The sequence below is a fragment of the Bidens hawaiensis genome, unplaced genomic scaffold (assembly GCF_021521415.1).
Source record: "Bidens hawaiensis isolate Kalapana, Puna unplaced genomic scaffold, B.hawaiensis_p1.1 tig00062913_1, whole genome shotgun sequence".
Lineage (NCBI taxonomy): Eukaryota > Viridiplantae > Streptophyta > Magnoliopsida > Asterales > Asteraceae > Bidens > Bidens hawaiensis.
The window spans coordinates 1-14,170 of record NW_027501289.1 but is presented as its reverse complement, the minus strand read 5'-3'; the positions used below and the strand labels follow the sequence as shown (position 1 = coordinate 14,170).

The 14,170-nt window shown below is 34.3% G+C and overlaps 2 protein-coding genes across 2 annotated transcripts; both read right to left on the bottom strand.

Annotated features, from left to right (window-relative positions):
• Window positions 1-7,369: 7,369 nt before the first annotated feature.
• LOC143603825 (uncharacterized) lies at window positions 7,370-10,664 on the bottom strand. The gene is made up of 3 exons (XM_077080512.1): window positions 10,611-10,664; window positions 7,936-8,295; window positions 7,370-7,861 (listed from the first exon to the last, which is right to left on the bottom strand). Exons 1-3 carry the CDS (start codon window positions 10,662-10,664, stop codon window positions 7,370-7,372), a joined length of 906 nt encoding a protein of 301 aa, XP_076936627.1.
• Window positions 10,665-13,254: 2,590 nt separating this feature from the next.
• Window positions 13,255-13,890, bottom strand: LOC143603824 (disease resistance protein CHS1-like). Its single transcript, XM_077080511.1, has one exon. The coding sequence runs from the start codon at window positions 13,888-13,890 to the stop codon at window positions 13,255-13,257; it is 636 nt and encodes a 211-aa protein (XP_076936626.1).
• Between the last annotated feature and the right edge of the window lie 280 nt (window positions 13,891-14,170).

Here is a 14,170-nt window from a genome sequence, read left to right as displayed (position 1 = left end):
GATGAGTAGAAGAAGCAAACTGAGCCATCATCATCTTTAATTCCTGTACAACAATTGCACAATCTAAAAATTCCCCGATTAGCAACTCCCTTCCATAACCTCCCTTGGCAGGAAACCATTCAACATTCATCCTTCTTGTTTAAAAGACTATGGATCAAATGCAACCACATAGAATATGAACTTGCACCTTTCATCTCTTGTGATAGCTTGTCAGTACACGCATATGTAAGCGGAATACTAAAAATGCCTGCAAATATTATACTTGATACTTTCGGCAATGTGTTCACTGATTTGAACTTTTCAATGCCTTCAAACTCTTCATTTACGTGTCTTAAAAAACCAACTGTTTGCTCACACAATAATGCAAATGTTGTGATTAAATTATCACAAAATCTGATACCTTCAGAAGCTTCAAGATTATTAAGCTATTCTAGCATCTTTCTATAATCATAATGGTTGTCTCTTTTACTTTTTGCTAGAATTTGCTCCAATGCCAACTTTACATTCAAGCAGCTTGTTAGATGCATGTTTCAGCAACCTTAAAAAGTCGTTGTAAGGTTCAAAAGTTCCATGGATGATTCGATAGTTGTCATAAAACAAAGGAAGCAACTCTGTATGACTCCATTCTTCATTGCATTCACTTAAAACTTCTTGGTTGATTTCAATTAAGGTTTTAACAATTTTATGCATGTCAACCAAGTCGTATGGTTGTTTTCCATTGTCACAAATGAATTTTGTGATACTCCTTGTGAGGTCATGGCTGATAGAAGATTGACAGAAATGGAGGAATGTCAAAGCTTCACTAGAATGCTTATACTGTTGCTGTTCAAAAGGATAACAAGTAGCTCGAAACAGATGGTGCACCACCCTAGTTGTAGAAGCTTCAAGTTTTTCAGCTACATCACATCTTCCTTATGGATAAAACGGACCTCAAATTTAGTAACTTGTAATTTGCAGTCTACAATTAAAATATAATCAGTCTTTTAGTATTATGTGTCTCATTTTTTAGATATCCTGTACTCCCAATTTCGTAGCTGTGATCATGTGGCATCATGATCATGAGTACTTTAAAAGACGCGAGAAGAAACACATTTAATGAGGTAAACTACTACAGGTGTGTGATTCTTTACTTGTTTAGTTTCTGGATAGTGCAAAACAGGCCCAACTTATATGTCATACTAATGTGAACATCAAAGGCTTGTAACTTTTTTAGGGTTGAATTTATAGTCAGAAACTTAAACCTAAACATTAAAAACAAAACTACCCAGAACAGCATTGAATTAGTAACAAAAGGATAAATTCTCACTACTTTAATCCATTAAGAAAAAAAAAGGAAAAGGACTAGAACCCACCACTCTGATCTCTAAAAGTAATTAAACCACCAGAAAAAGTAAACACTCCACACCACCAAGACCAATGATCCATTAGGTCACTTATCCTAGTGCTATACTCCCACATGAGCACACTTAAACGTGGAGTCGTCTTCTCTCTCATCCATAGCCATTGTGCCCAAAACACGTTGCGACATTAGAGGTCTGAATAAATTCTCTCAATTCATGTGTTCACCTCTTGTGTTTCAAGCATTTCAACTATACCACAAGCATCATCATTCTACACTGTCCTCTTCCTCGCCATATTTACCAGCTGACATAGTGTCCCATTGCCCATTTGTATAGGTGCATCTGTGTCCACGTGTTTAAATTGTTTAATTCCTTGACTACTACATACATTTCACCAACTACACATTAAGGATGCATTTTTACACGTAAATTTACACGAGGACTTATATATGGAGCAATCACGTGGGTTTATTGCTTAGGAAGAGAGTTTAGGAAAGTATGCACGTTATGAAAATCCCTCTATGTATTTTGACGAAGTCTCTTCATGGTTTGGGAAATTCAACACCGTGGTTACTAAATTTAGCTTAAAGAGGAGTTCAGGCATATTTTACACTCGAATACTTTTCGGGGACATGTTAAGTAACAAGGGATTGATTGAGGCTGAAATATGTGATATCAAATGCAAAGTTGAAGGCATGTGACGATGACAATGTACTTCTATAGAACCGTGAGAGAGAGAGAGAGAGAGTAATTGTCGGGAATATCAATTACCTTACCATTATACGTCCTGAAACTAACCCACACTCTCTCCTCTCTTTGGAGCTGTCACATTTAAGTGATTCCATTAAGAGGCTACCTGTTAATTGGTTAGAGATATAATGTGTTTGGTTCACTTAGAAGACACCTCTTAATAGTTTATGGAGCCTCTTAATAGTTAAGTTTAGAAACATGCTGAATGATTTAGAGGTTACCTCTTAATGGGTTAGGGATCTTAATGGTTCAGCACAAGGTTTCCAAACATCCCCTTAGGGTTGCATACTTGCATGTAACTCCTCGCACCTTGGCTAGGACCTAAGCGCCTCAAAGCACAACACACACACTACCTCTAAATGATTAAGAGGTGAAGACAACATAAATTTATGTTAAGGTCAGGTTTCTTTGTCATGTGTAAATATTATGAATAATTCCATGGTTCACCCACACACGTATTAGAAAAGACAAATAAATTAAAAATATAACATGGTGTCAACATTAAGAAAATACAAATGCTTACTTTTATTACTCAAAAAGTAAATAGTAATTCAAACATTTTCGGTTTAAAAATGAAGTTTTCTTAAATATATACTCTCATGTGTAATCTTATGTGTAAAAGGCACATATATATGTTTCTAATATCAATTGCCACTTAACCATTGACCCTGATCTCACAAAAAAAAGTAATGTGTTTTTCTGGCTCTCTAAAAGTTGCATTAAATTTCATAATTACCACTTAATCATTTTCAGCCTTAGATAATTTTTTTATGTTATAAATATGAATCAAAGTTGTTGACCTTGTGGCTCCACGCTAAACGAAAACTAGAAGCTGTTCTTTTGACCTGAATCTAGAGTCATTTGAAGGTCATCTGCTCTTGTCCAATAGAAAACTAATTGGTTCTCCAATCCGGCTGTCCGCCAATGTTGATCACCAACATGAACATGAGTTGTTACCGTATATTTAGTTTCCATAGCCGCATCAACGTGGTGTAAAGCTACAACAACACATATGGCAACTCCAATCCATGGGCCATCAAGTGTCACACTTTCATAAGCTCTTAGAAGCTCGAAACATGATGGGATTTCACTCCCAACACTAGGGGTGAGCATTTTGTAACACCCGACCCGAAACGAGTAATACCCGAGATCGACCCGAACCTGAAATCACTGCATAACAAAGACCGAAGTGTGGACCATTTATAAATGGTCAGTCCCAACCTCATTTGGTTATTCGGTCTTCCATCAATAACTGGAACCGGACATCAAAGGATTCTTCTGGTTTTTTCGGTCCGACCCTAATTTTGCTCACCCCTACCCAACACCGACGATCTCAAATACAGCTTCTGATGTGATCCAATATTTTAAACGTAACTGCAGAAAACTTTACATTATTAAAAGGAGTAAACAAAATGGGGAAAATGGTGATTCCACACTACAAAATTCTGTCAAGAGAGAGAGAGAGAGACCAGAAGGTAACTATTTAATATTCTTTCTGCCAAATGATCTCCACTTTCGTTCTCAGCTATTTTAGGGCAGTTCAAATAGGACACTGTTGGATGAATATTGTTGCTTGCGGCATGAAATTTAGACACATCTACCCGTTTTTTTGAGTTAATGTAATTAAACCTCATCTGAAGTCCATAAAGAATGTCATCATTTACTACAGAAACTTTTGGTAGCGATTGAAGCCTCTTGCAGTTATTCAAACAAAGAATTCTCAGATTTGAGAGGAGACTGACGTTGGCGGACAGAGAAGCCAAATTATTTCCAGATAGATCCAAATTTACTAACTGATGTAATAAACCAATACAATCAGGAACCACAGATAGATTTCAATAACTTAACTCAAGTTCCCTTAAACCATATAATACCATGTCCATCTTTGTAAAAAGTAAACCTCTGCTTTGAGGTGTAATCTGACATTGATGGGCACATAGGAGTCTTAATCTTTTCAGGTAACAAATGGACAAGGGAATCTCTTGTATAGAAGTTTCACTAGCATCAAGCTTCCTCGAATTACAAAATACCCCCAAGCGCTCTGGTAACCTCTTGATGTTAGTTCCGTCTACATACAAAGCACTTCATGTTATCTCCAAACTCACGAACATAATCAAGATTTGAGCAGCCCGAGAGAATGAGTGTCACAAGAGCTTCCATTTCCATATTGCTACTGCCAAGACTCTGAAGATGTGTAGTCCCACTAAGATTTATGTATTCTTGCCTTTTGTGAGTGAATTGATTGCTGTAGCTCTTTTAGTTTGATGCAGCCCTTAAGATTAAGCTTCACAAGATTTGGTGTTGATGTCAAGTCAGGTAATTTGGTCATATCCTTTGAGAAATCAAGATCAGTAGATCTCAAATTAGGCAAATCTAGTTAATTGAAAAAAACATTTTCAGATTTCTAGCCTGCGTTTAATTCAAATCAAGACTATGAAGACAATACTCACAAGACTTTTTTCCCATAGTGTTTCAAGTTGGCTAGAACGCATATCAAGTTGAAAAATATGTTTGGGTTCAAACATTGGAGGCAAGGACTTTAACGAACAGCTGTACCATTCCAGAATTCAAAAATAATTGGAAAGATAATTAAAACCTTGAGGAAAGTGTATACTACTGCTTCGGAGAAATTTTAGTTCCCTCATCTTTGAAAAGCAGGATGGATCATCAATGCAATCATTCACTTCAACCTTACATGGCTCTTGGTTAATGATTTCAATTGTTCTTGATTCCTGGTACAAACAAACAGTAAAACAAAATGAGTCATCCAGTTCTATCACAATCTGTCCTGAAAATATGTTTGGTAACTTATGGAGTTTTGGGTGTTAAATGGCACATCTATGTTGACTATTAAGAAAGCAGTACTCTATTTTATGTTGTGGTGAATACTAATTGCCAAATGAGTCACCCATTACAACTATTAGAAAAGTGTCACATCATAAATGTTTTAGAGCTAAAACTAGAAACATAACCATGAAATCTATAAATTTGAAAAATACCATATAGGCTTCAGTTTGCAAGATCAAAATTCCTCTAATATAGGGAATTCACTTTGAGTAATAACGTTGTGTTCCCGAGTCTCATTTAACGAGGGGAGGGGAAGGAAAAGAAAATAGGAGAGAAAAGAAATGAAATTAAAAGCATTATTTCGTGTTCCTGAGTTTAGTGGAAAGGAAAGGAAAACAAAGGAATTTAAATGTTTTATGTGTTCCCGAGTTGGGGGGGAAAGAAAAGAAAGTTACAACTTTACTATTATACCCTTTAAGTGAAATTAAAATAATAAATACATGGAATCGCATTTGTTGGCTCTTCTTGTTAACTTTTTGTCAAACAAATTGCACTTTGACCAAATCACATTATCTCACGTCTAACAACTTCATAATTTTTCTCAATCAAGTTTTTCACATTAACACTTCATAATTTTCACATAGAGCAATAATTTTCATGAGAAAGGTCAAATGGGTAAAGAATAACTATAACCAAGTACGCATGTAACTATAATAAAATTTTCATAGTGCAAAAGTTTTGGTGCTTAATAAAAATATCAATAAGTATTAGGAATGACTAATTCAAAAAGTCAACTGCAGACTATGTTGCATACCAATTTGAAATGAAAAACTAGCTTGGGTCGTTTTGACTTACGAGGGCTCGAGCTCGGCTCGTTTGGAGCTCTTTTTCTAATCAGTAAAAAGAAAATATTTCACTGGTTTAACCTATTAAACGGATCAGATCTATCTATAGGTCAAAAATATTTTTGCAGGCCATATGAGTCACACTCACACATACTTCACATGTCAAAATTATTAAGTAGATCAGACCTGATATATTGATCTGCATGTGACAAAATTCCTTTTGCAAGTTATACGAATTAACAATATTTCATGAGTCAAATATGTTGTGTGACTCAAAATTTTGCAAGTTATATGAGTCTTCCTGTATGCATATTTATGGTCACAATTGATCATGTTTTGTCCAATAAACACACTTTCTATGTATCCTTTTTTTCGGTTGTTTCGTTTTTGCTCGATATAACATTCTACATGGTAACAAAAATAAAATTTTGCATTTGTAAATATGCTAATGGCTTACGGAGCATCAATGTTGTAATAAATGGATAGGTTCAAAGTTACTAAAATCACAAATTGCTTTAATGGTACTGCAGGGTATTCTTGTCATTTAGAATTATATGAAGTATTTGATCATCCATAACAAAGTGCCAAAATTTAATTTAGAAAAAAGAAAAAAAGAACATCACTTCTAACACAATGAAAGCTATTATATCATTTAGTGTTAAGAACAACAACATAAATAATTAATTATCTCAACTCATATCACATACAGACTTTACAAATTAACTACAATTCATTAACTGCATATGTTTGTAACTAAGGCAACACATGAAAAAATCATCAGATGCATATGTTCAATAACATAAACAATTGTTCATTTATTTTATTGCATACCTCAAACTCTCAAAAACTAAATCATAGCTGCTGTAAGTATTGGTGTAGGGATGCAAAAGGCGAGCCGAGACCGAGCTCGACTATGCTCGAGCTTGGCTCGTTTAACCAAAACCTGCTGCTAACTTTTTTTTATATATTATTTTGCAGTTATAATTATACATTTAACACAATGTATATATTTTAGTTTTTTTCATAACTTTTAGGCTCGAGCTCGGGCTCGTTTCACCACAACCAACTGCTGGGCATTCCAAACCAATAATCTGCTAACTATTTTTATATATTATTTTACAATTATAATTATACATTTAACACAATATATATATATATAATATAATTTAGTTCTTTTTCATAACTTTTAGGCTCGAGCTCGGGCTCGTTTCACCACAACCTGCTAGTGGACATTCCAAACCAATAATTTGCTAAATTAGGACCTAATATCAATCCAAACATGGTTGCATACCAAATTATTAATGATAAGCATGAGCAATATGATTAACGATTATGGTCACAGTATCAAAGTAAATAACAAAAACAAATAAGCAAAAACAACCATAAAAAGGGTAAATCATTCAACCATTAGTTGCTTTCAAGATCCACAAACAAAAAGTCAAATAAACAAGAAATAAACAAAAATGTCATAAGTGTACTAATTTAAACATAATCATAAACTTTACTAGATAAATGCATTCTTAACTCCCTTAATCACCTAAGCCGATCATACCTTTTAACAAACGCAACCGCAAATTAGGAGAACAACTAAATAATGATCTTGCTTTAGCTTGATTCTCCACCAAATAATTGAAAGGTGCTATTTCATCAGGTCCCAAACCCATCGGTTCCAATTCTTATAATTTCGTCACCCGTGATTTCGCAATGATTAACTCTTTCAAGTATTTTATTGCTCTCCTGAATAATTTTATTACCTTCAGCAATAGCATTAGCAATACCTCCAACACCATTCATAATCATTGAGGCTAAACCATCATCTTCTTGTTCGACTTTTCTTTTTCTACTCTTATATTTCTTTGCACTTGAAGATTGCTCAGGTAGAGAAGAAGTAAGATCAACCACATGAGCATCATCATCAAGATTATATTGGCTCTCTAGAATTACATCATTGGCAGCTAAGAATTCATCTAGTTCTGGTGGTGTTTCTGTGTTATTGTCATCATCCTTTTGCAATCGAGCGTTTCTTTCTTTAGCAGTTTCAGCTTGTGCACCACATGCCCTATCCTTTCCAAATAAATCTAGCATTTCATGATAGTTTGTGACTTTCTTCGTCTTCAACGTTGCAGCTTTTGGCTTTGACTATTTAACAAAAGCAAGAGAATCAGTATAATAAACATAATCGAAATATTCAAGTAAATAATTAAAACACTAACCTCTATTAGTTTTTTCCAGACTTCATCCTCCGCTTCAATTAGTTGAGTTTCAGGATTACATGAGAACCCACTTAATGATGTTCCGTTAAACATATCATACCAGGAAGAAAAACGACTTTTCAGCGTTTTTAAACGATTCTTCAAATGACTTTTGGTAAATTTCATTTGAAGATTTGTGCTAAGCTCCGCAACCATATTTTTATACGCTTGTGGAGTAAAATTTCCACCAATCCTGTAACCGTTGATCTGTTGTGTTATCATGGATTGTATGAATGCATTATCCATAGTTTCTATCCACATCATGTTTTCTTTCTCACTGGTATTTTCACTGGCGTCACGTTTGCTCATGATGACTTGCAACTGGTAAATGTAATAATAGTTAATAATAAAAAATCAACAAGAATACATTGTTAGAACAGTTAAAAAACTTGCAAAGAACAGTTAGAAATTTGCAATTGATAAATATAATAGTACTTAATAATACAAAAAACAAATAACATAAATAACTCCAAACAGCACCAATCAATACAATTGTCAAAACGAACACTATTCTAAAAACTAATTTGACATATCTATTTCATCTTCTTGTAACATCAAATAGTTAGTCCACATTTGATTTGCAATTGAGTTCCTTAATTGGTCTGCTTGAGTATTACTCTCTCGTATGCCTCTAGTACTATTACGTTCTTCCTCTACCGGTCCATTTAACACCTCATGTAAGACTTCATCTTTAAGATCTTTGTCACGATCTTCCTCTAGTAAAAAGTTGTGTAAAACACAACATGCCAAAAAAATGTCTGACTGTGTTTGACAAGAGTAAAATGGTTCCGTTGTACTTCTAATTATAGGAAACCTCTGTTTTAGGACACCGAATGCTCATTCAATTGCGTTACGCAATGACGCATGACGAAGGTTAAACAACTCTTTTGAGTTCTCAGGGGCATGAGTGGAGTACTCTTTCAAATGATACCTAACGCCTCTATATGGTGTCATTAGTGAGCTTGTGTGAGGCAAACCCGCATCTACTAAGCAATATTTACCTATATTTAAATTGTGATTAGTATTACTCTAAAATATTCTAACAATAGAGTAAATTTGGTTTTGAAAAGTTACCTGTAGGAATTATTAGTTTATCATCTCTACTAAGTGCATTCTTTATTATTCTCGAGTCTGATGCAGTCCCCTCCCAACCGGTTAAAATATATGTAAACTTCAAGTCAAATGTACAAGCTGCCAATACATTTATTGTCGGGATTCCTTTACGACCACGATATCTAGGGGCATCTTTGTTTGGTACTTTGACACAAACATGTGTTCCGTCAATTTCCCGATGCAATCCTTGAAAAAAGGATAAAATCTCTTTTTCTCTTGAATTTCTTTCGGGACAATATCACCTTTAGGTTGTTGAATATAATGACTTTCTAACGATATAATCGCTCGTAGAACTCTATGGAAGTATCGGCTGGTGGTTGATCTAGAACGGCGGTATATCCAAGAGGCTAACCTATTTCTCATGTCATTACCTACAATATGCAAAAATCATGCAACTTGCTCTTCAACGGACATTCGCTGAGTAGGTCGAAGACCACCATCATGCTTTAAGATATTACACAATTTCATATAAGCTCTCTCACTCATACGAATAAGTTCACGACATTTACCGCTGTTTGAAAGGTCATGTAACATCTCTTCTAGTACATATGGTCGTTGTAAAATTACATCTCTAGTAGGTATATTAGCATGTTTTTTGGTAGACAATCTATGTCGTGTAATGAAAGCTAGCAATAAGCAGATTAGGCCAACTGCTTGCAATTGCCTAGCTCGCACAACATGAATTATACGGAGTATTTGATCACGAAGTATCTGATCTTCCGTAGCAAAATGCAAAACTTCACTTTAAAAAAAACATATCTTTAACACAATGAAAACTACTAATATGAATGGTAACATATATTAAAAACTAGAATTTTAGATAAATGGAAAATAAACATTTAATAAAATCATTGATTGGGTGTTAATCATTTAGTGTCTTCTCTGACTTTTATGACATTAACCCATTCGTTGTGTAGTTTTGATATATGGCCATTAATATTTTGACAAAAGTATGAAGATTTAGCAACAACAAACATATAATATGAAAGACTTAAAAACTTCATATTGAATTCTAAGCCTAATAAGATTAAATTATATCAACTCTGAATATAATTAGATGTTTGTAATTAGGGCAAAAGATGGAAAAGTAGATTAGGAAGAAAGCTAACCTGATAGGATGAAGTTCGATTCTAGGAAGAAGATGGGATGTTCAATTGCTCTGTAGATGTATGTTGGCGCCAAGAAGATGCAGGTTAGCGCCCAGTTAAAAACTGCTGGAGTATGTAAAGAACGTGAGATAATGTTGTGTAATTAAATAATATATTTGAGGGTAATTAAGGAATTGGTAGGATTTTCTCTCCTAATCTCTCCAAATTGGGAGCATGGATATATATTTTAATTTTCCAGCCTTTTCTCTTCTTTCACCTCCCTTTCTCTCCTTAAAAAACTCAGGAACATGATTTTCACCCCTTTTCTTATCTTTTCCTTCCGCTCCCCTCGTTAAATGAAACTCGGGAACACAACGTAAAGTTTCTTACTGGATGATAACAGTTTTATAGTTTGTAGAAAGCCAAAAAGCAAACCTCCGGTTTGGATGAGAGGATATCCAAAACATTTTGACGATACTTGATTGCCATTATTTTCCATTGTATTGTTGTGATTCCTTACGAAGAATTTCCCAGCACATTTTTTGGAGAAGATCATGCATCCACACACAATCATCAAAATTAATAGTTATGAAAAACTTGTTTCTAAAATAGTAATTCCACACACAGGGTACAAACCAACATCGGTTAGTATACCTTTTACCAAATCTATGTGTCTCCCTTTCCAGAAACATGCAATAGACATGAAGGTATGCTTGTCACCCCCAACCTACGGTGGAATGCCGGGCACGAACTGTTAGTTCACAACTCACAAGACACTATCATGCAAACGTTATATGATAATATCTAATTTATTTATTTAAATTCAACCAAGTACACACGTCTCAATCAATTACAAATAAAACTAAAACAATTAAAGTAATAACATCTTGTCTTTTTATTAATAACCTAAAGTATTTTCTAAATGATCTTCAAACACTTCAACCATCCAAAAAATAACCTCAAAAATATATGTACCATAATAGATATTTTTGTCAACAACACATGTTGAGTAAGTAATCACCAGATTTTAACACTACTACGATATATGAGAAAAACTGCAAATCTATATTGTGAGTATCAACAATTAAATATTAAACAAATAATGAGCAAATAATTGATGTCGGTTGACTATACCCTAGCGAATCGGGCTCTGGCTACTAAGACAAAATAAATACAAGTAAGGGTGTTGGTTGACCATTGCCTAGAGAATCGGCATTTGGCTACTAAGACGATGTATGATCATATTGTAATGTGATTATGATGGACCTCTCCGAATGCGGTAAATAAACAAATGAGCAAGTAATCATCTAGCATATAAACATTCAATTGATTAACAACACAACATTTGAGATTTGTAAGTGATGTATTAAGATACATAAAAGTATTATAATGTGCACATAAGGTCCCCAAAAGGTTTAAAAACTATAAAATAGGGGAGTGATTACTCACTTTATTGAGTGGGGAATTAAACGGTAAAATATGAATAATAAACGAGTCTCGAGTCTTAAGCAAGCTGACATGAATAGACATGGAACTTTGAGATAGTAAACTATAAATAAACAAGAACATTGCAATAAGAATCAGATTAAATGGATGTGTAAAACTCAAGTTATGAGGTTTTTAATATTTAAGTGAGCTGGTACCTTTCAGAATCTGAACTTTGAGTCAGGAGTCGGGTTCTGACCTAATACACTCAAAATTCAATGACGAACAAAAAAGTCTTATGTCCCTAAAGCTAGTTTGAACATGGGCCAGAGAACAATTGACTGAAAAAACCCAATCAGTCTGTATAATTGATTGGGAGAATTTGTTACTTAGACAAAAATACACGTTTTCATGAAGACAACTTACCCGAATGATGAGTAGAACAAAGAGATAAACGAGGTCAAAACGTCTTGAAGCTTGGAAGTCAAACTATAAGATGAAAGTTCTTGAAGGATACACCATGAAACATTATGAATGATTTTTTTAGAGATGGGGGCTGAGTTTTCAGACTATTTTAGGGTTTAGGAATATGTTTTGATTAAGTATAATGCCCCATATTCGTTTATTAGTAAAATGGTTCGATTAGGAAACCGATTAAACTATTGATGACAAAATCAAGTTAATAAACCTAAGGATTTCGAATTCCTCAACAAGAAATGAACATAGACATGTTACAATACTAGATTAATTATCTTGGACCTTAATTTTTGTTATTTGGGTTGGTTTAAGGAAGATTTAGCATTAAAAACCGAATAAACGAGTAAAAACGAAAACCGGTCATGCATAACCGTCCTCCGCGCGGCGAAGAGCATGAAACCTCACCCCTCGCGCGGCTCGGCGCGCTAGGAGTGATAAATTTTTAATTTTTGGAAATTTTAGCCCTTGTACTTCTATAAATACGATGTTTAGCCATTTTAAACAATTTTAAGACTTTCTAAGCATTGTTTGACGAGTTTGAAAGTTATGATAATATCAAATAAGTTAAACCAAGTTAAATTCTAAGAAATAAAAAATTTTAATAACTTGAAAGATCCGAATTACATTTTGAGTCGGGTTAAATATAAACGAATTCAAATACGAAAAAATCTGAGATGCTATAATGCTGATGATCTCTATCTAGCCTAGCATAACCTACTTCAAGCCTTCCAAGAACTTCTTTATATGGGTATTATGTTAGACAGTGGCATCCCATGGATCGTCCTTTTCTGTTTGAATTTCGATTGTGGCTTAATTAATTGTTTCACAACAACAGTATTTCTTCACGCATGATTTTGAGTATGAAAGATATTGAGTAGGAAAAAAAATAATAATTACAATTCATATATCATTAACGAACTGAAATATTTACAAATGATCTGAAGATCAGTATTTATAGGGATGAACAAGCATGAAGGCACCGGTTGGGAATAACCGTTTTATCGACGTTACGTTCTGCCATGTTATACCCTAATACATGTTTACAACAATACAAGTATGGGCCTTATTAAAGTTCCTACAGCCCATAGCATTTACAATCCAATTACAAAGTATCTTGAATATAAACAAACTAAAATATATCTAAATGGGCCAACCCTTTAATGGATTAATAAGATAACTATTCTTGAGCTCTCTTCAATATCTTTTTCCAGTATTTTTCCTCTTGACCACATAATAGAGAACCATAAAGAGTAAGAGCTATTGGCAGACCGCCGGTATACTTCACAATATTATCAGACAACTTTTCATAACCATGCATAGGACGTCCATCTTGAAATGCTGACTGACTAAAGAGTCTAAGAGCTTCTTCGCCTTTCAATTCTTCACACCTAAATATTTCATTTACTTTATATAAGATTAGCAAGTCTGCATTTGTTGTTGTTACTATGATTCTGGTGCCGGGCCTGAACCATTCACGCGTACCAGCCAAATACATAAACTGGTCTGGATGATTCACATCATCAAAAACAATTATAACCTTCAAATCACGTAGCTTTGTCATCAACAAAGTTTGCCCATGTTTAACACTTCTCACGGGTATGCTTTCATCCTTTATATCATCATCAAGGATTTTTTGTTGTAACCTGCACAAGTCACTATCATGTTCCTTGGATACGTCCTTGACGTTTCCAATAAAGCTACTTTCTTGGAATGTGTTGTGAATGCACTCAAAGACAACTTCAGCCAAAGTGGTCTTCCCAATCCCACTCATCCCACAAATCCCTATGAACTGAACTTCATCATCAAACTCCATGTTTAAAATTATAATCACCTCATTCACTCGAGATTCCATTCCAACTAGCCATTTGGTAAGATGACTAAGTATATTGGTGATGCATCGTGTAATTCCGACAAGATTCTCCTAAATATTTCACTAACAATTTCTGATCCAATCCTACAGATAGTTGAAAGAATCATGTCAAATCCATATTTTCATTATGACACTTTAGTTCTATCCACTTTGGGGAATGACAAAGTTACTTCTGTTTCATATAAAAGATGTTTTCCTAAAATTTAGAGCATTCATTTCATAG

Coding starts and splice junctions, on each gene's coding strand:
- LOC143603825 (XM_077080512.1), bottom strand. CDS start 10,664: ATGGCAATCAAGTATCGTCAAAATGTTTTGGATATCCTCTCATCCAAA. Junction 8,296..10,610: donor TCCTCTCATCCAAACCGGAG/GTTTGCTTTTTG, acceptor TACATTTACCAG/TTGCAAGTCATCATGAGCAA. Junction 7,862..7,935: donor TCTGGAAAAAACTAATAGAG/GTTAGTGTTTTA, acceptor TTTGTTAAATAG/TCAAAGCCAAAAGCTGCAAC.
- LOC143603824 (XM_077080511.1), bottom strand. CDS start 13,890: ATGGAGTTTGATGATGAAGTTCAGTTCATAGGGATTTGTGGGATGAGT.